At 38.8% G+C, this 22,661-nt stretch overlaps 3 protein-coding genes across 7 annotated transcripts in view; 1 reads left to right on the top strand and 2 right to left on the bottom strand.

Annotated features, from left to right (window-relative positions):
* Positions 1–204: 204 nt before the first annotated feature.
* On the top strand, positions 205–3,020 carry ndr1 (nodal-related 1). Its single transcript, XM_055180588.2, has 3 exons — positions 205–887; positions 1,692–2,449; positions 2,548–3,020. The coding sequence occupies exons 1-3, from the start codon at positions 614–616 to the stop codon at positions 2,698–2,700; spliced, it is 1,185 nt and encodes a 394-aa protein (XP_055036563.2). The 5' UTR covers positions 205–613; the 3' UTR covers positions 2,701–3,020.
* A 61-nt stretch (positions 3,021–3,081) lies between these two features.
* eif4ebp1 (eukaryotic translation initiation factor 4E binding protein 1) lies at positions 3,082–7,428 on the bottom strand. Its single transcript, XM_055180589.2, has 4 exons — positions 7,246–7,428; positions 6,960–7,156; positions 4,884–5,078; positions 3,082–3,837 (listed from the first exon to the last, which is right to left on the bottom strand). The coding sequence occupies exons 2-4, from the start codon at positions 7,093–7,095 to the stop codon at positions 3,806–3,808; spliced, it is 363 nt and encodes a 120-aa protein (XP_055036564.1). The 5' UTR covers positions 7,096–7,156; positions 7,246–7,428; the 3' UTR covers positions 3,082–3,805.
* Positions 7,429–9,177: 1,749 nt separating this feature from the next.
* The window catches only part of ank1b (ankyrin 1, erythrocytic b), a 95,589-nt gene continuing 82,105 nt past the window's right edge, over positions 9,178–22,661 (bottom strand). For 3 of the 5 annotated variants that reach the window (XM_073871299.1, XM_073871300.1, XM_073871301.1), the window contains 6 exons: positions 21,286–21,444; positions 15,021–15,672; positions 14,632–14,929; positions 14,436–14,514; positions 12,456–12,549; positions 9,178–12,297 (listed from right to left, as the gene is read on the bottom strand). In XM_073871299.1, coding sequence (XP_073727400.1) covers positions 12,479–12,549; positions 14,436–14,514; positions 14,632–14,929; positions 15,021–15,672; positions 21,286–21,444 — 1,259 coding nt within the window. In that variant the 3' untranslated portion in view covers positions 9,178–12,297; positions 12,456–12,478. The remainder of the gene's footprint in view (positions 12,298–12,455; positions 12,550–14,435; positions 14,515–14,631; positions 14,930–15,020; positions 15,673–21,285; positions 21,445–22,661) is intronic. The other 2 variants (XM_073871303.1, XM_073871302.1) reach the window with 2 other exon arrangements.

Raw genomic sequence — 22,661 nt, 5'->3', positions numbered from 1 at the left:
TATTTGAACAATTAAAAAGTAAAACAGTGCATTTTTGGAGCCAACAGATGTAAAAATTATTTAACCGAACGAGGAGGTAATGACTTAAAATGTTATTGTTAAAATAATGTGGAGATTTACCAAATGACATAATTACATGTAATCGTCTGATATAATGCATGGACATAGAAACAAAATGACTTCCTCTATTTTCATTCAAACTAAGAAATAATCCAGCAGTTGGAGTGTTTCTCCGTTTAATCAAAGTCGCATTGATGAACAAATGTAGTGCACTAATATTATTGTTGTAGTGAGCTTTTAAATGGACCTCCAATACACAGCGCGTGAAGCTGAAGAATTAACGTTTTCACACCTACTGACGCACAAAAGACTGCTGGTTTCGATACACGACGACCCTGAGACATGAACCCCTTTAAACTCCCCCTAAGCGAGTATGGATCAGAGGGGAACTTCAAAGAGCCCAAATACCCCATAGACCATCAAAAGACTGCAAGTTTCTATAAGTAAACTTAGTTGGTCAGCTATGACTTTCATTCTGCAGAGAGCTGTGTGGGAGAAACATCTCGAGATATAAGATTTACTGCGTGCTGGATTATAACTCACTGTTTTAGATATGATGCTGTTTGTGTGTGGGATTCTCGCGCTGTGGGTCGCTTCGGTGCGCTCCGCAGCATCCTTCCCTGGATTTCACGAGGCGTTCAGGAATAGGATGCGCGAGGCTGGCAGGAGCGGCGGAGGTCAAGCGGGTCACAGCCGCCACACGAACCGATATCCGCTTTATATGTTGCACCTCTACCGTAGCCTTCTGACTGGAGACGATAGACACATGAGCCACGAGAATCCAACTTTATACGACTCCGATTCAGTCTTGAGTCTCGTCGCCAAAAGTAAGTAGCAATTATTTATTATATTTTTATTTTAGGTGTAACTTAGCTTGTTGACATTAGGCCTATATTTTACAAAAATGTAGTCGTCTTAAATAATTAATTTAACCATTTATTTATACAAATTAAGCAATAATTAATTGATATAAACATTTTAAAAAAATGTATGTTAAGTTAAAAATAAAATGAGTTTTCTTAAACGTATGTTTTGACGATGTAACATGATGACGTTTTATTCATACATGTTTGGCGATATTTCATATTTAGATATGAATTTCCAATGCAAGATTTTTTTTAAGATTAAGCTCATATTCGTTTACTAATTTTTTATAACTAATTTGAAATATATATAGGTTAAATATATAGGCTATGTTATGTCATTTTATTTACCAATTAATCATATTTAGATATTATTATTGAAAATAATATTAATACAATTTTGATATTTTTTAAGATAAAGTAACGTTAATATTAAATTAAAATATTTTTGTAACTAAATGCTTAATGTGATGGGTAGCAGTCGAACTGCTACTATTAGCCAAGTCACGTATTATGTTTATTAGTCAGTGTGTGTATTAGCGTCAAGACGTCTGTTTTAAAGTGGCTTTGGTAGCAATACACATCAACACAATAAGAGCTTTCTGCTTTATTAACTGCTTGTCCCGAAAGCCCATGTGTGAAAACTTAATTAAGCACCACACATCTCTTATCCTTGTAGACTTCATAATTGACTGACCTAACTTCTGTGTTCATTTTCTTATTTTATATCTTTGAGGAGAACTAACATCACATCTGCCTATTTTTCAGGTTTCCATCAGGTTGGTGACAAATGGGCGGTGACATTTGACATGTCCTCCATATCAACAAAAGACAACGTCCAGCGGTCTGAACTTCGGATTCGCCTTCCAGAATTCCCATCCGCCGGCGACATAGAGGTGGATATCTATCACTCATCCAAAAGGGAGTGTGACCGGAACCCGTGCGCCGAAGGGCGGCTTCACCTCGGCAGTGTGAAGGCCAAACCGAACGACCCGGGCTCCCATTCCTCCTGGAAGGTTTTCAACATCACAGCACTTCTTAAATACTGGCTGCATCAGGGTGAGACAATGGTCGTTGAGGAAAACGCCCAGATGTCTGCGGTGGATAAGGAAGCGGATGCAGGACAGAGTGTCCACCATTCCACGGCAAACAGGGTCATGATGGTGGTCTACTCCAAACTGAACCAGGCGAAGACATCCACCCTCATCAAGACTGCTGAACTCTCCAAGTATGTGGCTTTGGACCGGGTCAGTGGTGGAGGTGAATCTATGACCCGACGTCATAAGAGGAACCACAGATCTGGTGAGAGACTGCGAGGGGGATCTAGCATGAGCGCCAGTGCTTCACATGATGATGAGGAGAAGAAGTCACTTTGCAGAAAGGTGGACATGTGGGTAGACTTCGATCAGATCGGTTGGAGCGACTGGATTGTTTATCCGAAACGCTACAACGCGTTTCGCTGTGAGGGTAGCTGTCCTACACCCGTAGATGAGAGCTTCACCCCAACAAACCATGCTTATATGCAAGTAAGTGTATTTTTAATATTTTCAAATATTCATTGATTTGAGTTAAATGTTTTCTTTCTTGAATGAGTCTAATGTTTGCCCCTTGTTTTTATTTGCAGAGCCTTTTAAAGCTGCACCACCCAGACCGGGTCCCATGCCTGTCTTGCGTACCCACCCGTCTGGCTCCACTCTCCATGCTCTACTATGAGAATGGGAAGATGGTTATGAGACACCATGAAGGGATGGTGGTAGGAGATTGTGGATGCCACTGACCTCCCCAAATCCCAAATGAACTCAAAATCAGCACTTAATTTGGATATGTACCTAAATATATAAAAGCACAAGAGAAGATGATACTTTGGGGTGAAAATGCAAATTTTACTTGAATGTTATGGACATGAAAATCTTAGTATGAATATGAACTTTAATATTGTGCAATATTGTGGTATTTTCCTTGGAATTATTGAGGCATTCTGCACAGAGGCACCTGAATAACGTGAAGCTATTTTTGAAAGATTATTACTTTTTGTGTTTACGGATTTGTAAATAGTAATGTAAATTGCCAAATTTAATAAAAATTGTTTGAAATATGGTCTTTGTATTTGGTTGATTTCTTTAAAAACAGCACCAAAAGATAAATAAGGGAAAAAAACTTGTGTTCATTGATTTTTTTTAATGCTTAAATGTCTCTTCGGGAATTACAGGGCAGTGTAGAGAACTTCACAGCAAAAAAACAAACAAAAAAAAACAAGAAAGGCATTTTACATTCAGTTGAATGACACTTTAGGTGAAAATTTTCCTCATGACCAACAGAAATAATTGAATTCAATCATTACAAAATTCATAATGGAAAGTGGTCAAATTCATCACAGTATGCAAAATTGTATTTATTCCATTCGAGGGTGTTTTTCTTGATTTTCTCCCCATGACTTTTAATGAGAATACAACCCAAAAAAACTACTGTTGCCCCCCCTACTGCTCATTTCTCAAAATTACACAAACAATCTGTATCAAAACAATGCAACATGGTGGTTTTTAAGATACCCTCCATGTTTTAGGCAGAAGTAGAGCTGAGCAGGATTGCCTGCATCAGTGTGCTCGAGATGCACCGATCTGACATCCGATACAGTGGCTCTTTCAGGCACAACAGTGTTAGCTGATGTTGAGAATCAAGAGTAATGGCTTGTGCGTGTCTTGAGCGACAGCATCAATACATAAAAGGAAAATGCCATTAGAACAGTACATAATGGAAAGAAAATAAAAGATGACATAGAAGGAGGACTCTTCTGTGCCTTCATCCTCTCAAGGAACGGTTATCATCACGGTAATATTTGTTACAGTCGTCACCTCCTTCATGTAGCAAGTCCTCTATTGTAGTTAGATATCCATCTCAAACTGAGCATCCTCTCCTTTAAAAAAATTAAATAAAATCACAGACCCAAATATTACTAAAACCATATTAAAGGAATAGTCTACTCATTTTCAATATTAAAATATGTTATTACCTTAACTAAGAATTGTTGATACATCCCTCTATCATCTGTGTGCGTGCACGTAAGCGCTGGAGCGCGCTGCGACGCTTTGATAGCATTTAGCTTAGCCGCATTCATTCAATGGTACCATTTAGAGATAAAGTTAGAAGTGACCAAACACATCAACGTTTTTCCTATTTAAGACGAGTAGTTATACGAGCAAGTTTGGTGGTACAAAATAAAACGTAGCGCTTTTCTAAGCGGATTTAAAAGAGGAACTATATTTTATGGCGTAATAGCACTTTTGGGAGTACTTTGACTCGGCGCAGTAACACCCTCCCTCTCCCATTATGAGAGTGAGAAGGGGAGCGGACTTTTCAGGCGAGTCGAAGTATCGATGCGATACACATAAAACTTGCAAATATCGGGCCGATATATCAGCCGGCCGATATATCGGTCTATCACTACTTTGTATTTGATGAATTTGAATGACTTCTGTGATGTTTTTTTGGAGCTTTGCCATGTAAGAATATAACACAACCGTATCGTAATATAAAATGATTTCTTTGTGCTCAACTAAAAAAAAGCAAATCATATGGACGGTTTCATCGGACGCACGTGATACACGTCTGGATCCGAACCTTACTTCCGGTTTCGTTTTGTTTAAGGTCTGACTAGTTGCTAAACTGATCTCTTGAACAAATGCCTCGTCGAAAATAACAAATGTTTTGGTTTCCTAGGTAATCTATGTGTTGTTTTTTTTGCTTGTTATATAAATAAACTACGTATAAAGAACTTTGATGTTATTTATTCTTAGCGGAGTTTACCGGAAGTTACGTGCATCCGCTTGTTTATGTTGTTACTGCTGAAACGGTCTATATCTAGGATGGTATCAGGGTGAACTTTTCCTTTAAAAACTTCATTTTAGTATAGGCATCCTATTTTCAGGCTTATAAAGAAGGTTTAAGATGAAAGAAATGTACCTGTGCTCTTGTCAGCAAGGGGGCTGATATTATTATTGATGACAGTCTTTTTGGGGTAGCCCTTGTCATTATTCGTGGTGACCGAGGGGGGACTGGTCACTCCTGGAATGTCAGGAAGGCAGCATGGGGGTGTGCGGGCCAACGGGGAGCTGCGACACTCTAGCAGGAATTTTCGGTCATAGATGATCCGGGTGCCTGTAGAATAGTAATTAGCACTTAATCCGATCACATAGTGACTTAGTCGACATAATGTAAAGAAAGTTGTGAAAATATCAAAATGTGTCAAAGACTGTGTCAAAGTCCATGTAAAATCAATGAGTGAAATCAAAATGATGCTCCACATCTTATAATTAAATTAAAGGAGCATTTCACCCCTAGAAACATTAATCTTTATTGAAAGTGTGTCATTTGTAGTCGAAATGTAACATACATTTCGAATTTGGTGCCTATTTAACCGAGAAAAGTGGTGTTTGTAGTCTCACCCCCTCAACAAAGATATTGGACTTCCTGCTTTCAATGATGCAAAATGATGATTTTTACATCATTGAAAGAAGGAAGTGCAACACTGAAATCTGTATTTATCCTCTTTAAGCGGAAACTGAGGAAAGGATGCACAACCATTAAAAAACATGACAAAGCTTAATGCAAATGGGTGAAGTGTCCCTTTAAGGGGTGGTTTCCTGAACATGGATTAGCTTCAACCAGGACTAGGCCTTAGTTTAATTATAAAATAAAACTAGTTTTAACAAACACGCCTTACTAAAAACATTACTTGTGTTTATTTTGAGGCAAAACAAAGGGCACTGATGTATTTTGAGATATGTCAGTGCAAGTTGTTATCAGTTTGGACAGCTGTTAAATTAATTTTAGTCTAGGACTAGTCTAATCCCTGTCCGGGGAAATGGCCCTTGGAGACTTTAACCTGGATTTCACAGACAAGGACACTTGGTTATGGTGTGAGGTCTTATTATCAGGGTACAAATGCAGTGCTGACCATGAGCCCATGCGGCATGAAGGACAGACAGGTGCATTCAGATAGTGCCATAACAAAAACACTTGCAAAAAGGCATTGCATTAAATCTATACAAGTCTAGACATGTCTCAATGACTGTGCAGTTTTCAACATTCACCATTTTAAGTGTCGAGATGTTTAACAAGCTCTTTAAAAGACATATCTGTTTGATATGCACTAAAACACCTTATCAGGAAAGTGTTAAAGAGAAAAGCACAAACAAAAGGCAGCAGGCTGAACCTGTGTAGTGAAAACACCAACAACTCCAGTCATATCAGCTAAACCTAATGTCAATATTCACACACATCAACACTTATATCCTTGAACTTTTAAAGTTAAAGTCATTGAGTGCATTACAAGCATGCTACAGTATAAACAGCAGTTGCCTACTAAACACAGGTAAAAGTATAAGTTTACACACAAAAAGATAAATGTTTAACGTCATATAAACTGTATATCATAAGGAGTCATGCATGTGACGCAATACTTCACTTTACGGATTAAATACATTTAATGACGTAATATGAGTGTTACATTTCATATCAGAATAAATTGTGCACTGAATGTTTATTTAATGAGTGCGATTAAGTGATTTTAAAGCAGATGAGCTTTTCTTATGAAAAAAACAGAAGTGGCCTCATAAATAAGGAAACCAACACATAGTCACAAGACTCGTGAACTGTCACGCAATTCTGTCGACTGTTGTTTACACTGTCAATCATCTGACAAAAGCAACGACACATCTGTACAGCAACTAAATATCCGTATGTACATTAAATTCGTCACGATGAACTTCCTGCCACCTTGTCAAGTAAACACCCAATAAAACAATTCATGCATTTATTACACATTAACAACTGTTGTTCAAAGTTAAACAATAAAAGACGTGCATTATGAGGTCATGTTTGGATGAGCACGCGCACCACCGCAGTCTGTCAAGCACAAAGACAATGCGAGCCGTGCACGAGCTCAAGAATGCATCGCTATGTCGCCAACGAAAACAACAACAATGCACGAGCATGCACGGAAATTATTCATCTTTTAAAGTCGTATTGGACATGTACCTCCAGGAGTCGTGCTAAACAGCGTCCCTCCGGGTGTTGTAGAGTAATCATGAGGCATATGGGCCGCATCAGTAATTGTGATTCGTCTGGTGGTCGGAATCGCCTGGCTGGTGGTCTTCTGACTGCCCATGGACATTTTGAACGCTAAGCTGGCCACAAAGTCACAAAGCTGCCTCTATCGAATCGTGTCTCTGCACCTTGAAGCAAATGTAAGCCCGTTAGGAAAACGCATATGTTAGCTGAAGCTCAGCAGCAAATTACTTTTTAATAAAGATTTAACAGTTACCCTATTGGTTTTGCCAACTTGACTACATACAAAAATAAATAATACTAAATATTTGATCCTGTGTAACACTTCATTCACACATTCACACTCGCAAACTAGCTTAAATGCTAGGCTTCTCAGCGACCACGTTTTCTCTCTCACTCCCTCATGCACACAACACGCACTCAGCACAACATTACCAGGAAAGGGCTATTTAAAACTGAGTCATGACGTATTGTCGCCCTCACTGGGGGGTCACGGAACTGCAAGAAGATGGGATTTGTAGTTTTTTTTAAATGTTTACACAAACGAATCGTTGGCACGCGCGCAACTCGTTTGTGTAAACATTTAAAGGGACAGGTCGCCCAAAAATGAAAATTTTGTCATCATTTTCTCATCCTCATGTTGTTTTTAACCTATGGAAGACCACAAGAGTCATGCAAAATGTAATAAAGAACTTAAATATTTAATAACTACCTGGACAATAAAAATAGCAATAGATTTGTTTAAAAAATCATTAATTAATCTATAAATAAATAGACAAAGTTAAAAAAAATCATTATGTAACATTTTATTAGGCAATAAAAAGTGAGATTATAAAATAATGTAGAATGAAATATTAATCCATTAATAAATAGTTCAAATTAATATAACAATTTACAAAAAACAACATAAAACACTCAATAAGTTCATCATTTTAAATTGCATTTACAAATTCTTAATTAAATAATGGACTTTCAAAATGTATTTCAAAAAGCGATTTAAAAAGAGAAATATATAACTGGATTTATAAATTGAACTACAAATACATAAATTAGTCATTTAAAAGGGCATGTCCGTTTAACATTTCTGTTTTCATTTTCCTGATGGTTCCCCTTATTCTTTTCGCTTTTCAATTTGCTTTTCGTTTAAGCCTCTCTATTTTGCTTTTCCGTGACTCTTTGGGTCCTCATCCGAGATCTATAAATCTGCACATGATGTACAATCAGAGCCAATCAGCGAGCTTGTTACATCCACCTGGCCATAGCTAATTTGCAATTCTCATTTGACCATTTGCAAGGACCCAATGAGTCACAGAAAAGCTAAATTTATATTTAAACCGGTATTTGTAGTTCAATTTATAAATCCAGTTATTTTTAAATCGCTTTTTGAAATGTATTTTGAAATTCCATTATTTAATTAAGAATTTATAAATGCAATTTAAAATGATGAACTTATTGAGTGTTTTATGTTGTTTTTGTAAATTGTTATATTACTTTGAACTATTTATTAATGGATTAATATTTCATTTCTACGTTATTTTTATAATCTCACTTTTTATTGCCTAAAAAAATGTTATATAATGATTTTTTTTGTAACTTTGTCTATTTATTTATAGGTTAATTAATAAATTTTTAAACAAATCTATTAATTGCTATTTTTATTGTCCAGGTAGTTATTAAATATTGAAGTTCTTTATTACATTTTGCATGACTCTTGTGGTCCTCCATAATTTGCTTCTATGGAAGTCAATGGTTTGTCAATGGTTACGGCAGCTGTGTGCTTACCATCATTTATCCAAATATCTTCTTTTGTCTTCATCAGAACATTAGAACAACATGAAGGTGAGTAAATGAAGACAGAATTTTTATTTTTGTGTTAACTATCCCTTTAAGTATTCTTTTAGTATGAATATAATATTTTGTATAGTGTGCTCCAAAACACAGATAAAATTAATATTGAAATGTAAGCATTTAAAACTTACCAATACAGATCAGCAATCTTATTACGTCATTCTTCACTTCATCTCATCATATTCAAGGATGTGGGGTAAATGAAACAGTATTTGGGTATTTAAAAGGGGGAGGGGCCACTCAATATGCCCCTCCCTTTTAACTTTCTATTTCTTTATGTCAATGCATTGTGCATTTTAAGGCACTGAATTGTTTTACACACGCACACAGTATCACAATATGTCACATCTTTCTTTATTAACTTTTGTAAATGATCTGAGCTGGTGTGCAGGGTAAATGGTCTATACATATCTTCATGTCAGAATGAATCTGAATAAAGGCTTGTATACATATTCAATGTTCGTATTTCCTCTCTCCATTACAATAAAAAAAAGGAAATGAAAACATGTCCAAATAGCTACGAAGCCTCTACATTCCCCATGATATGGGCATGTTCGTATCACTGGATTAACTAACTAATATGCTTAAAGTACATCCATAACAACTCTAATAAGGGTGCATAGCATTCTAATTAAATATATTTTGTCATATATTTATACATATAGTCTTTATTAAAAACATCTTTTCTGTGCATGTGCGCAGTTGCATTCCTTAGTACAGAGTAATATGATATTGCGTTTATATTTGTCATTAATCCATTCTAAAGGAGTATAGGTGAAGTCTAAATTTTTGCAACAGTTAAACATTTTACATAAACTCTTTAATACATAACGATTGCAATGAATGAATCATTTTGTTCAGTTCGAAACAAACAAACAAACAAATAAATAAAAACATAATATATTCTCTTACTTTTCCCCCACTTTGTTTTCAAAACCATAAATATTAAATATAAGTCTTGCTCAACCATACAGCAGCAATAAGGTATTGAACATGTTTTAAGTATCCATGTCCTTCATGCTTAAGTCAATACCCCTACCCACAACACCCCTCACTGACAATCCTCATACTCCTGAGAGTGGATTTACTATTATGTCTTAACTAGAAACATGGAAGAAAAATCATTTATCAACACAAACCTGAGTGAACTGTAGAAAATAATATACAGTGCGAGGCAAAACTCATGAATGTTTGGTGAAAAAAAAAGGACGCGTGTCATTTTACAACCCACACAATGTCACTGAACCCCAAATGAATAAACACAAGGATCTAATTGAATAACATTTTTAAATACAAAGTACAATCATTCGTCCATTCCTTAATTAAATTCGTCTTTGTTTGGAGGATAATTCACTCATCTCTTTCATAATCCTCAAAATTAAACTTTATGAATGCGTGAACCAATATCACGGTGTGCTCATGAATATGTAAGCTACTGTGCTGTGATTAAATGCTGAGCACCGTCCCTGATATTCAGCCTTACGCTTGCCAGCCAAACAATGCCTTTCCCATTAAAAGTTAAACACAGCTACCCCAACACCCATCCGCGGTGTCCATTTAATGAACTTTGTAATGTATATCACGTAATTGCATACTGTGTGACCCTTGTGAGATACCTGTGCATGCTTGAGTATCTCTTCAATCATATACATCTTACAAATGCTACTAAAATGTTGGGTAAATACAGGATATACTGATCACACAAGCACTCGTAGACAAGTTCAAATGATACACAAACGCGCGCGCACACACACACACACGCACACAACCCGACAACAAAACAGGATCCCAACTGTTTCAGCACATTGATATTATTGCTTTGGTAGACTATATTTTAAGTGTTTGTTTATGTTTGGGCTCTTTCATAGAAAACAAAATGAAGAAAAGTGAATGTTAACGTGTGAATGATGTGAACAGGACATCATTTACGTGTACTTGCAATAGTACAGGATCTTGTTAGTATGTGCGAGCACTACGTATGTTGGAACTTGATAAAAGTAAAACATCTGAAGCCAAAAAGTGAGACAGACAGTTGTGAGTTCACAGTTCAGGGGTCAATTTTAAGGTGGACTGTCACAGTGCTGTCTGTATATTTGTCTATTTTTAACTGTACACCTAAAGAAAAAAGGTAAAAGAAAGAGCGTCAACAAAGTTTAAATGCTTCCTTTCCTCGTATCTCGATCTGAAATCCCAAACGTTACAAAAGCAGTTACTCAGAGATAGTCCCCAAGCCCCGGGTGTCACAGCTACGATCATTTTCACCAGCACAGCTTGATTAATAATATCAAATTAATTTAAAACTAAGGGACCAAAGGAAGGCCGGTCCTAGAGAACAGCATGAAAAGAGTAAAAACCAGCATGCAGTGCTACATTAGTCTCTGAAATCGGTCTGACATGGAAGCAAATGTGAATGAACGGATGGTCGGTTGGTCAGAGGTCGAAATGGAGAGAGGGTCTGAACACAATATAAGACAATATAAGCATGTGCCCTCCGTAGGTTGTCAGAAACACGGGGTGTTGTACATACAGAGCAATACCACCTTCGTTTAAAAAAAACCTGGTTATGATCAATTAACACTGTTTGGAGGAGGGGGGCCCTTTAAATCATCCCTAAAGCAAAAGGTGGCTAACAAATACGTATCACAAAGTCGTCTGGAAATAAACACGCACGGACATTCACGAGCAGGAGAGCACAGAGGCTTATTCTCATTCCCATGGCAAACACCAAATTAGCTCTGACCGATCCAGAAATAAAGCTGGAAGCGAGTACACATGCATAAGATACCGACACGCGCGCACACACCGACACACATTCACGTAGCATAGAGTGCATATATCACATTGAATAACAGGATAAAGGGCCTGTGTAAATGAAGTGACGGGCTTAGCATCAACTATGCTGCTGTGTTTTGACAATCCGTTTGACAAAAAAAAGAACTGTTTGTTGATTTTTTGGGCGATTGCGTTCTCGAGACTCTGTTTTTTTCTCTTTTTTTTTTTGAAGAATCCCCTTCATTTCAAGATAAGAGGTCCATGAGTACCCCCCTCCCAAGCCCATCCAGGAACGGCCCTTTACCTTGTACCCCTTCAGTTTTCTTAGATAACGACAGCTCATAGGTCATGCACCGGCAGTCAGTCATGCGTTTACAGTTGACAGGAAGCACTTTTGTTGCTTTTTTTTGGTTGTTTTCTTCACGTTTTGTACAAAAAAAGTTCATGCCCTAAGCTAGTTGTTTTTGTCTGTTTAAAAATGTTACAAAACTACAGGTAGGACTCCTCCTTTTGTTCCAGTGATGCTCTGTGGTCGCTTGACTGTCGTTGGTTTTGGGCGGGATGTGTAGTTGTTCTCGTTCACTGCTCGTTTTAATCCCTCGGGTTATGTTTTCGCCATCGTTCAGTGTCTCGTTCTGTCTACCAAGTGTACGTAGGTGAAGGATGGTTTGGCAGTGGATGTCCGGCCCTGGAAGAACAGATTGCTTCTTTAAATAGGTATTTCAGACGCATTGCCAATAGCAAGCCAACCCAAGTCACGTTTTGTACTTATGGTCACTAAAGTCTCGCTTTGGGCTTGGATTTGCTATATAAAACATCAATCATGTCTGCTTTTCTGCCCCGTACCTTCTGGACAACATGTGTTTGTTTCAGTGCTTTACTCTCCGTAGACTGGAGCGCTTCACGGCCTGTACATCCCTCTTTACATCCACACCCAACTGCAGGGAAACAATAAGGGAACAAAAGATTTACAACATAACTTGTATGCAATATTAAAAAACATAAAAAATCTAAATTTACTACAAATATTTTAAAATGATAAACATGGATAGATGCATTATCCATCAATAAGGGTGTTACCTCAATTTAGACTAATTAATACATACATCTTTTTTCAATGCGTGCACTTAATCTTTGTACAGCATGTTGTGAATGTGTTAGCATTTAGCCTAGCCCCATTCATTCCTTAGGAGCCAAACAGGGATGAATTTAGAAGCCACCAAACACTTCCATGTTTTCCCTGTTTAAAGGATTAGTCAATTTTCTTTAAAAAAAAAATCCAGATAATTTACTCACCATCATGTCATCCAAAATGTTGATGTCTTTCTTTGTTCAGTCGAGAAAAAATTATGTATTTTGAGGAAAACATTCCAGGATTTTTCTTATTTTAATGGACTTTAATGGAACCCAACACTTAACAGGTTTAATGCAGTTCAAAATTGCAGTTTCAAAGGACTCTAAACGCTCTCAAACGAGGCATAAAGGTCTTATCTAGCGAAACAATTGTCATTTTTGGCAAGAAAAAAAAATGCACTTTTAAACCACAACTTCTCAACTTCCTCCAGTCCTGTGACGCACCAGCGTGACCTCACGTAATATGTCATCACGTCAAGAGGTCACGGATGACGTATGCGAAACTACACCCCAGTGTTTAGAAGTGTGGAGAAAGAGGACCGTTCCGACGTTGTTGTATGTCAAATGATACTAATTATTGTCTTTGTGTCAGTTTATTGTTTAAAATGGTTCGCAAATGTGCGTTTCATATATGTAAAACGTGACCTTTCTACGTCATTACACAATAACGTGAGGTCGCGCTGGCGCGTCACAGGACCAGAGAAAGACGAGAAGTTGTGGTTTAAAAGTGCACATTTTTTATCGTTTCGCTAGATTAGACCCTTATGCCTCGTTTGAGATCGTATAGAGTACTTTGAAACTGCAATTTTAAACTTCCTTAAAACTGTTATGTGTTGAGGTCCATTAAAGTCCATTAAAATGAGAAAAATCCTGGAATGTTTTACTCAAAAAACAGAATTCCTTCTCGACTGAACAAAGAAAGACATCAACATTTTGAATGACATGGTGGTGAGTAAATTATCTGGATTTTTTTAAGAAAATTGACTAATCCTTTAAAGACTGCTACATGAGTAGATACACGAGTAAGTATGGTGGCACAAAATAAAACATGTCGATTTTTTTAGGTGGATAAAAATGAGAACTATATTGTATGGCGGAAGAGCACTTAGTTTCGGGCACTTTGACCTCGGGGGCAGTAATATAGATAGTTCTTATTTTTTATCTGCTTAAAAATCTGCACGTTTTATTTTGTGCCACCATACTTACTCGTGTAACTACTAATGTAACAGTCTTTAAATAGGGAAAACATGGAAGTGTTTGGTGGCTTCTCAATTCATCCCTGTTTGGATCCTAAGGAATGAATGGGGCTAGGCTAAAGGCTAACACATTCACGACATGCTGTACAAAGATTCATTGCATGTATTGATAAAAGATAGGTATCTATTAATTCATCTAAGCTGAGGTAAGAACATAGTAAAACATAAAAAAACTGTGTTGTTTTCTTTTAACTGTTGAAGCATGTGGACAAAATGAAATATGGCCTGGTTGATGTATACCAGGGGTGTCCAATCCCAAGCTCTTGGAGGACCGGGGTCTCTCCAGAGTTTTGCTCCAACCCTAATCGAACACACCTGATCCAGCTAATCAAGGTCTTACTAGACATACTAGAAATGTTTCAGTTAAACCCTCCAAGACCGAGAATGGACACCCCTGATGTATACTAATATATGAACGAAACTGAGACACCCAACTTGGCTACAACATTCCCGTGCCTATCTGCAAACGGCTCTTCATGCAGGTGGTCACTGGTTAGATCTATTGGATCGTCCTTCTACAGGGAGCGAACAACAGTTATGTTTCAATTTTTCTGTTATCAGGGAATAATCAAACATCAGCACGGTGCCCAAAACATGCACTTTGCTCAGACTGGACAGCCCAGAGGACACACCTGTGCCTTCCGTCTGTCCTGGTCCCATGCCCGCAATTCCCCCTCCTGATGGGAGAAGCCCAGCCCTTTATCAAAGGGCTGAGTGCCCAGCAGACGTCCACGGAGGACCTCCGAATGGCCTGTATCACATACCGGTGTAAGCAGGGCCTCCTGTGCTACACGTGACTGATTTTGGTCCTGGGTCGATGACATCATGGCCTCTAGGTTCTGCCTTGCTTTGGGTTGGGACCAGCTGTGGTGGGAATCGGCAAAGCCTTCGATCTCCTGTGCAAATGGTTGGAAAGCACCACCACTGAGCCTGCAAAGGTTGGACGGAGAAAAACCGTATAAGTTTCATTTGTCTGTCTTAAGTAGGCAGTAAAAAAGTGGCCTACAGAGGTGACCCATACCTGTCTCCATTGTGTTCTAATGCTCTAGTCAATCCGGTTCGCTCACACAACTGGGCGTAGATCTGTTGCCCTGTAAGAACAGAAAACTTTTCCTCTGAACTTGCCCCCTTTCCACCCTTTCCTCCTCCTCTAGCTACACCCGCCACACTGCTGCCCGCCACCACCTCTGTCCTCTTGCTCTCCGACCTCTGACCTCCAGCCTGCCCATTGTAGTTAGTCTTTGGGACAGCGCCACTGGCCCAACTTTTTTCTGTGCATCCAGATGCCAGGTCATGCTGTATATCCTCTTCATCGACCTCCTCTTCCTCCTCCCCCTCCTCCAGCTCCAAAATTGAGCCGCTGGCCCCGCTGGCTCCGCTGCTGGGCCTCCCCAAGCTGCTGCAGGGCAGACTCAACGTGTTGGCCTCCGAGTCATCCGCGCGGCTGCTGCAGTCCAGTGACGAGTCCTCGACTGTCACCAATGACGGACTGACCCCAGCGGGCCACACCTGCACGTCCGACATCTCCATCATCGTGTCTTCCTCGGTGGTAGCGATGGGAGCGCATTCAAGGCTGGACACCTCCTGCCAGTACGGTTCGACGCTCAGTGGGGAGGGCAGGCTGTACTGCATAGAAGCGGGGGAGAGCAGCTCCTCTTGCACCAGCCCAAAACCTAGAAAGAAAAGGCAACGCTAACACAATACAGACACAGTGGTGGTATCTGGGGGGCTCTGACCCCCTCTTAAGCCCAGGGTATAGTCCGTTTTTTACACATACGTGAGCGTACGTGCACAGTCGAACGCACAGCCTTGCAAAGCATAATTCATTTGACTCGCTGACATGCGCATGCGCATTGCGACAAATTGCAATACCTCTCGAGGCCTACATACTTCACACTCCTGTACCCGCATGCGCGACCTACAAGTACAATGTACACAAGGTTTCAAAAAGCGGGCGGTGCGCGTACAGTACACGTGCACTATTCGGATGATGAAAATTGCGTCACGTGCACTGTACGCAGACCCTCGCGTATGTGTAAAAACGGGGACTATGCTTTCAGCTTTAGAGCGCATGCAGCAGGACACACAGTGATCTGTGTGTGTACTCGGTGTCCAACAATATATTGAACTGTATAAATGTGTAGTGCTTTAAAGCAAAAGTATTTAGGGTTTGTTTGAGAGATAACTGTAAAGGTTTATTATTAGCAATATAACAGTAAATGCAGGTCATAGGATTGTCCTTCTGTAGAAAAAAATAAGGCATTTTATTTACACACAACAAACCATCCACCATTAAAGGATTGTTTAACAACCTAATACCTATGTATCACCTCTGTGGCATGCTGTTGATTCTTAGACAATTTTAATGCAACCTTAAAAATGTCAATTAAAGGACAAGTTGGGTATTTTACACTTAAAGCCCTGTTTTCAGATTGTTTATGATGAAATAAAACGAAATTTGGACATATGATGCTGGCCCGAGAATTTTCGGGTGTTTATTGTATCACCTCCCATCTCTACAATGGCTCTATAGGTGCACTGGAACAATCCTTCCTAAAATGCATTAAACTTTCGTTTACAAAGACGTGAAACTCACCGAATGGTCAGGGGTGTTCACTGATATGCTCACACAAAAATCGCTGCAAAAGATGCTTTCCAACAGGTGTTTTAGCATTCATTGTTAACTTGTGGACCTATTTTTCCAAACGCCTCACATCCGTACATTCTTCCGCTTAGAGCTTGAATAATAGACACTCCAGCCCAGTTGGTGGCGATAATCTACCTTTGCCAATTGCAAAAATACAAACAACGTTCCCGGCGCGGAGTAATACCGTACATCACAGCACATCTAATACAATGGAGTCAATGGAGTTGGACAAAACTACAATAAAACCTGTTGGAAAGCATCTTTTGCAGCGATTTTTGTGTGAATATATCGGTGAGCACCCCTGACCAATCGGTGAGTTTCACGTCTTTGTAAACGAAAGTTTAATGCATTTTAGAAAGGATTGTTCCAGTGCACCTATACAGCCATTATAGAGGTGGGAGGTGATACAATAAACACCCGAAAATTCTGTCCAAATTTCAGTCAAAACCGTTCTATTTCATCATGAACAATCTGAAAACAGGGCTTTAAAGGAATAGTCTACCCTTTTGCCATATTAAACTATGTTATTACCTCAACTTAGACGATTTAATACATACCTATCTTTTTTCACTGCGTGCACTGTACAGCGCATAGTAAATGTGTTAGCATTTAGCCTAGCCTCATTCATTTCTATGGTACCAAACAGGGAAGCCACCAAACACTTCCGTGTTTTCCCTATTTAAAGACTGTTACATGAGGAGTTATACCAGTAAGTATGGTGCCACAAAATAAAACTTTTTTTGGCACCATAGGAATGAATGGGTCTAGGCTAAATGCTAACACATTCACAACGCGCTGTACAGTGCACGCATTGAAAAAAGATAGGTATGTATTAATTTGTCTAGGTTGAGGTAATAACATAGTTTAATATGGCAAAAGGGTAGACTATTCCTTTAAGTGTAAAATACAGAACTTGTCCTTTAAAGCTGACATCAACTGTCCCATAACGTTCAAATTGCACCTAAAAATACATTCCAGCTATATTGAGCGTTGCATTGTCGCATATAGCAGTGCTAAGTCACTTTTCCAGTAGGAGGAGGCTTGTATTGCACTTAGCTTGCATAAATGTCACCCAGTCTGTGAAACACCAGCTAAAGTCATTTTTTGTGATTTACTTCTAAATTTATCCTGCATAATGTAAAGAAGATTCTGTAAAAATATAAGTTATTTTTTCAATATCGACTGAGTAAGGACATTGAAATCAAAGATTGAAATCAATGATTGAAATCAAACTTTGATGCTCCAAATCTCATAAACAGAATATGATACTTTAGCCTGGATTTCACAGACATGGCCTCAAATCTTTTTACACAGAAATATAAAACAGAAATTTGAATCTTTATTAAATGCGAAAATATCCTTTTTAAAGGAAAACAACACCATTTTTCCATATTTTATTATGTTCTTACCTCAACTTAACAATTAATACATACCTATCTTTTATCAATGCGTGCGCTTAATCTTTGTACAGCGCCTCGTGAATATGTTAGCATTTAGCCTAGCCCCATTCATTCCTTAGGATCCAAACAGGGATTAATTTAGAGGGCCACCAAACACTTCCATGTTTTCCTATTTAATGACTGTTAAATGAGTAGTTACATGACTAAGTATGGGGGCACAAAATACAATTTTAGTTTGAAGCCATAGGAATTAATGAGGCTAGGCTAAATGCTAACACATTCAAGAAGCACTGTACAAAGATTAAAAGTGCACGCATTGAATGTTAGATAGGTATGTATTAATTTGAGGTAAGAACATAGTAAAATATTGAAAAACGGTGGTGATTTCCTTTAAAAAAATTGTAATTTCTGTATTCAGTGGAAATTAAACGCATATATTCTCATATAAACCTACTGTGAGTTTAAGACTGGATTTAATTTTGCAACAACAGTGTTAACAACTGACTATATCTTACCAGTCTAACGCGTAATTTGTTGTAAACTTTAATTTATATTTTTTCAAACAGGGTAATAGTATCATATTTTACCTGCTGTAGATTTTCCTACTGATCAATTTTCCACTTTCCTGCTAAGCTTTCATATCAAGTGTAATTAAACGTGTTTCATTAATACACACTGATTCTGAAATTATTGTCTGTGGTAATCACAGCATGCCACTAATAGGGTAAATTGATTTTGCATAAAAGAAAACCCAGAATATCCTTTAAAATACCCTCCTCATCCACATACACACCGATACTTTCAGTAATTCAAAATGGATTTTGCCAGATCTTTCTTTCTCGATTATGTATGAATGTTGTGTACATGACCAAGCAGTACATTCAGTTTAATGAGTATGCAGCAATGGCTTTTATCTCGTGTATGGTCATAATGGAGGATTCACATTTCTATGCATCGGGACTCTTTAAATCAACAAAAAAATTTAATATATAGCTGACATAACTGTCCATTTTGCCTGAAATGTAAGAAAAAATGTATTACATCAAATTATATTCATTAAATATTTGAAAAATTCTGCCTCATAAGGATAAAGAGGCAGAATAGGTATAAGGTAGAGAGAAACAGTATTTGTTCATAGGTATTTATGTGCTTCTGTAACTCATTATATTGATGGTACATAACAAAAGATAACATGGACTTAATAAAGTCTCTATAAGAGTTAACGAAGTGTTATCTTACACATCTAATCAGGTAAAAAAAAGTCAAGTATCTTTATTTTTACTTTGTTTGCCAGAAGAGTGAGTACCTTAAAAACACTGAAAGACCTGAATCTTTTTTTTTTTAAAGATAAACAATCATTCAGTGTAATTTGTGTAGGCATAACTATTTATATTAGATTCTTTTTTTTCTATCTAACAACGGGTGCCAGGTAAGCTAATATTTTAGCTACAACGAAACTGCATCACCAGATGGATGGAAAAATGGATAAATGGTAAGATCATAAAAAGGAGAAATGATGAAATACTGAAGGAGAATGAAAATGATAAATTAATGGAGACCTTCACTGTGCCCCCAGTTATGAGAACAAACACACGTACGGTAGACAGACAGTGCACATTGTGAGGCACAAATCTACTAATCTACGCCATAAATCACGCCAATACGAATACAAAAGCAACACAATATGACGCAATGTGTAAAAATGTGCTGAAAATAACATACACACACACACACACCCCAAATGACTACGCTTTCACACATACGTGCAACGAAATGTAAAACAAAGTCAAACACACAACACAAATTATGACCCTTGAAAAGCTTATGTTGATTGACTATGGACAATATGGGGTTAAATTTTTATGTGCGCACACACACACACACACACACACACACAGATTAGGGCTGCATTTACATAATATAATTACAATGTTTATAATGCTTTTATGCATCATTTTTAATTGACCTTTGATGAGATTTAAGATTTAGCCAGTAGGTGTCTCTAATGGCTACACAAAATGGCCACATTTACTATTTAAATACAGCCCATTACATCAGCAACAACAGAGCCCTGCAGTTAAAAATGGTGTCACACCATTAATGTGCGACACACACACACACACTGTACACACACCATCAAGAAACACTAACAGCAATATATCAGTTCAGACATAACGTTCCCAAAAAATGCTTCTGCAACATGACGTTCACAGATCCATTTTCAGGAGCATTATGTAAACTGTTGCCAACAAAACAGCAGGGCATACAAAAACAACATCAATAGTTGAAAAGAACCGCTGAAGTTATTGAAATTATTAAGGATTAAGAAGTTGAACCATCACTCGGAAACACAATTAGTGAAATATACACAAGAGGAACTTTGTACGTTGAAAGCATGCCATGCATACACAAGTCTGTTAAAGAACCAGAAAAAGAAAGGCTGTCTTTACTCAAAGAGTCACAATACAATTTCTTTCAGAACTGACAAGCAGCATGCACGTGCATACAGACACAGCAAAGCTCCCACACAAAATGGGAACTAGAAACCAAAAAATAAATTAAACGAAACAACAACTACAATGAGAGGAAAAGAGAAGGCCCAGAGGAGGTCATTATGAGGTCAGAGGTCGAAGAGGAGAACTGTGAAGAGGAAGAGGAGGGCGGCTGGGCTGCAGATGACATGTTTGGAGAAAGAGAGAAAGAGAGGATCGCAGACACACAAGTATGGAGGCTTGTTCTCTCCAAGCCCATACGAGCCTGCATACTCCTCTCTGTTCCTCATTGGCATATTTGCAAACACAACCCGGTACCTAAATACACATTTAATTTTTTTTTTTGTCGCATTACTGTTTTACATGCTGTGCACATACGACCTGTTCAATTTTTCTTGCATACTTAACATCTCCGCCATGTGAGTTTATCCCTACTGAGAGTTTTGTTTAGTTATAATGAATGATTAAGGCGGAGATGATGGGATTGCCTGAATCATCATCATTGATGAAAAATTGGAAAACCAGGGAAGAAAATTTGTTTTCGCCTGGTTCTGTCTGAGATGTTCTTTCATCCCAAATTTCATGCTACGGATTACTGGGAAGGCTAACGCTAATATGCAATTAGTGGCTAACCCATGCAATTACAAACATCTAAGACTTGGCTTACTTATGTCGGTTTCAAAGATTCAGTTGTTGATAAAGTTTCAGAGGATTAGACGATCAGTGCAAGTTGCGGGCCGTTCTTACCGTTGATAATGCTGGGAGAAAGCATGGTGGAGTCACGATCAGCCAGCCTGCAGGCTCCTTCCTCCATCGTCTCAAGAGCCGCCTGTGGAGCCTGACCCTCCAGAGACTTCACAATGTCTGACCGGTCAATGTTCTTCAAGGCTCCATACAGGTTCTCCACTGAGAAACCAAAAAAGTGTTACGGTAGTAGAACCTATTCCACCTTTTCACCGATAGGCTACTGGTAAAGGTGTTGTACCCATGCCTTTACCACCAAAGAGTCAATAATTCCCATAGACTAAAAAATATGGTTGTGTCCGTGACGTCACCCTTATGCTGCATTCAGACCAGCCGCGGTAGAGGCGTCAAGATCGAGTGATTTCAATGTTAAGTCAATGTAAAGACGCGTTGATGCGCGTCTGGAGGTCTCACGGAGCGAATGAGGCGGTTAGCACGGCAGACGCATTTTCGCCTCGTGCGTCTAGTTCGCGCGAATGGCACAAATCGAGCGTTGCCGCTGAAAACATGCGAGGTGAAAAATTTGAACCCTGGCGAAAAGCCATGTCAACAAATCAGGAGCTTGCTTTAGTAGTGACGTGATTACAGGAAGCGAGTGGAGTCGCAGAAGCCCCTCCCATAACGCAAATCTCCGCATGAGTGTTCCGAAGACCAGAATTTCACGTGCGGCGTTCACGGGTGAATGAAGCGAGTAGGTTCACACCAGCGGCGTTTGAGGCGTCAAATTCACGTCTACCGTGTCTAGTTTGCCGCTTGAACATTTTGAGTTTACTCGCTTCATGAAATTCTAGTCATCAAGACATTTACGCGGAAATTCATGGGAGGGGCTTCTGCAACTACGCTCGCTTCCTGTAATCACGTCACTATTAGAGCAAGCTCCTGATTGGTTAACGCGGCGCGTTTTTCCGCCCAAGTTAACCATTTTCAACTTGCGCGTTTGCCGCAGCAAAACTCAATTCGCGCCATTCGCGCAAACTACAATCGCGTCTACTGCATAGTGCTAAAGGCCGCGAGACCTCCAGACACACGTCAACTCGTCTTTACATTGACTTAACATTGAAATCAGTCGCGCTTGATGCCTCTACCGCGGCTGGTCTGAACGCAGCATAAACTCAAAATGTTCAAGTGGCAAACTACACGCGGTAGACGCGAATTTGACATCTCAAACGCGGCTGGTGTGAACCCACAGTGAAGTGCGTTTTTAAAGCCCAATGTTGGCAGAGCATGCTTTCTTGGCAGCGGGACACTGCGCATCACTCGCGGATAGCCGAAAAAGGCAGGACAAAGGTATTCAATATTAACAAGATGCGTAACTGGTATTGATATGAATGGGGGAGATCGTAATGGCCAGAATGGAGAGAGAGACAGACATACAGGCA

Source organism: Misgurnus anguillicaudatus, chromosome 9 (genome assembly GCF_027580225.2).
Source record: "Misgurnus anguillicaudatus chromosome 9, ASM2758022v2, whole genome shotgun sequence".
Classification (NCBI taxonomy): domain Eukaryota; kingdom Metazoa; phylum Chordata; class Actinopteri; order Cypriniformes; family Cobitidae; genus Misgurnus; species Misgurnus anguillicaudatus.
This window is presented reverse-complemented; position numbering and strand designations above follow the sequence as displayed.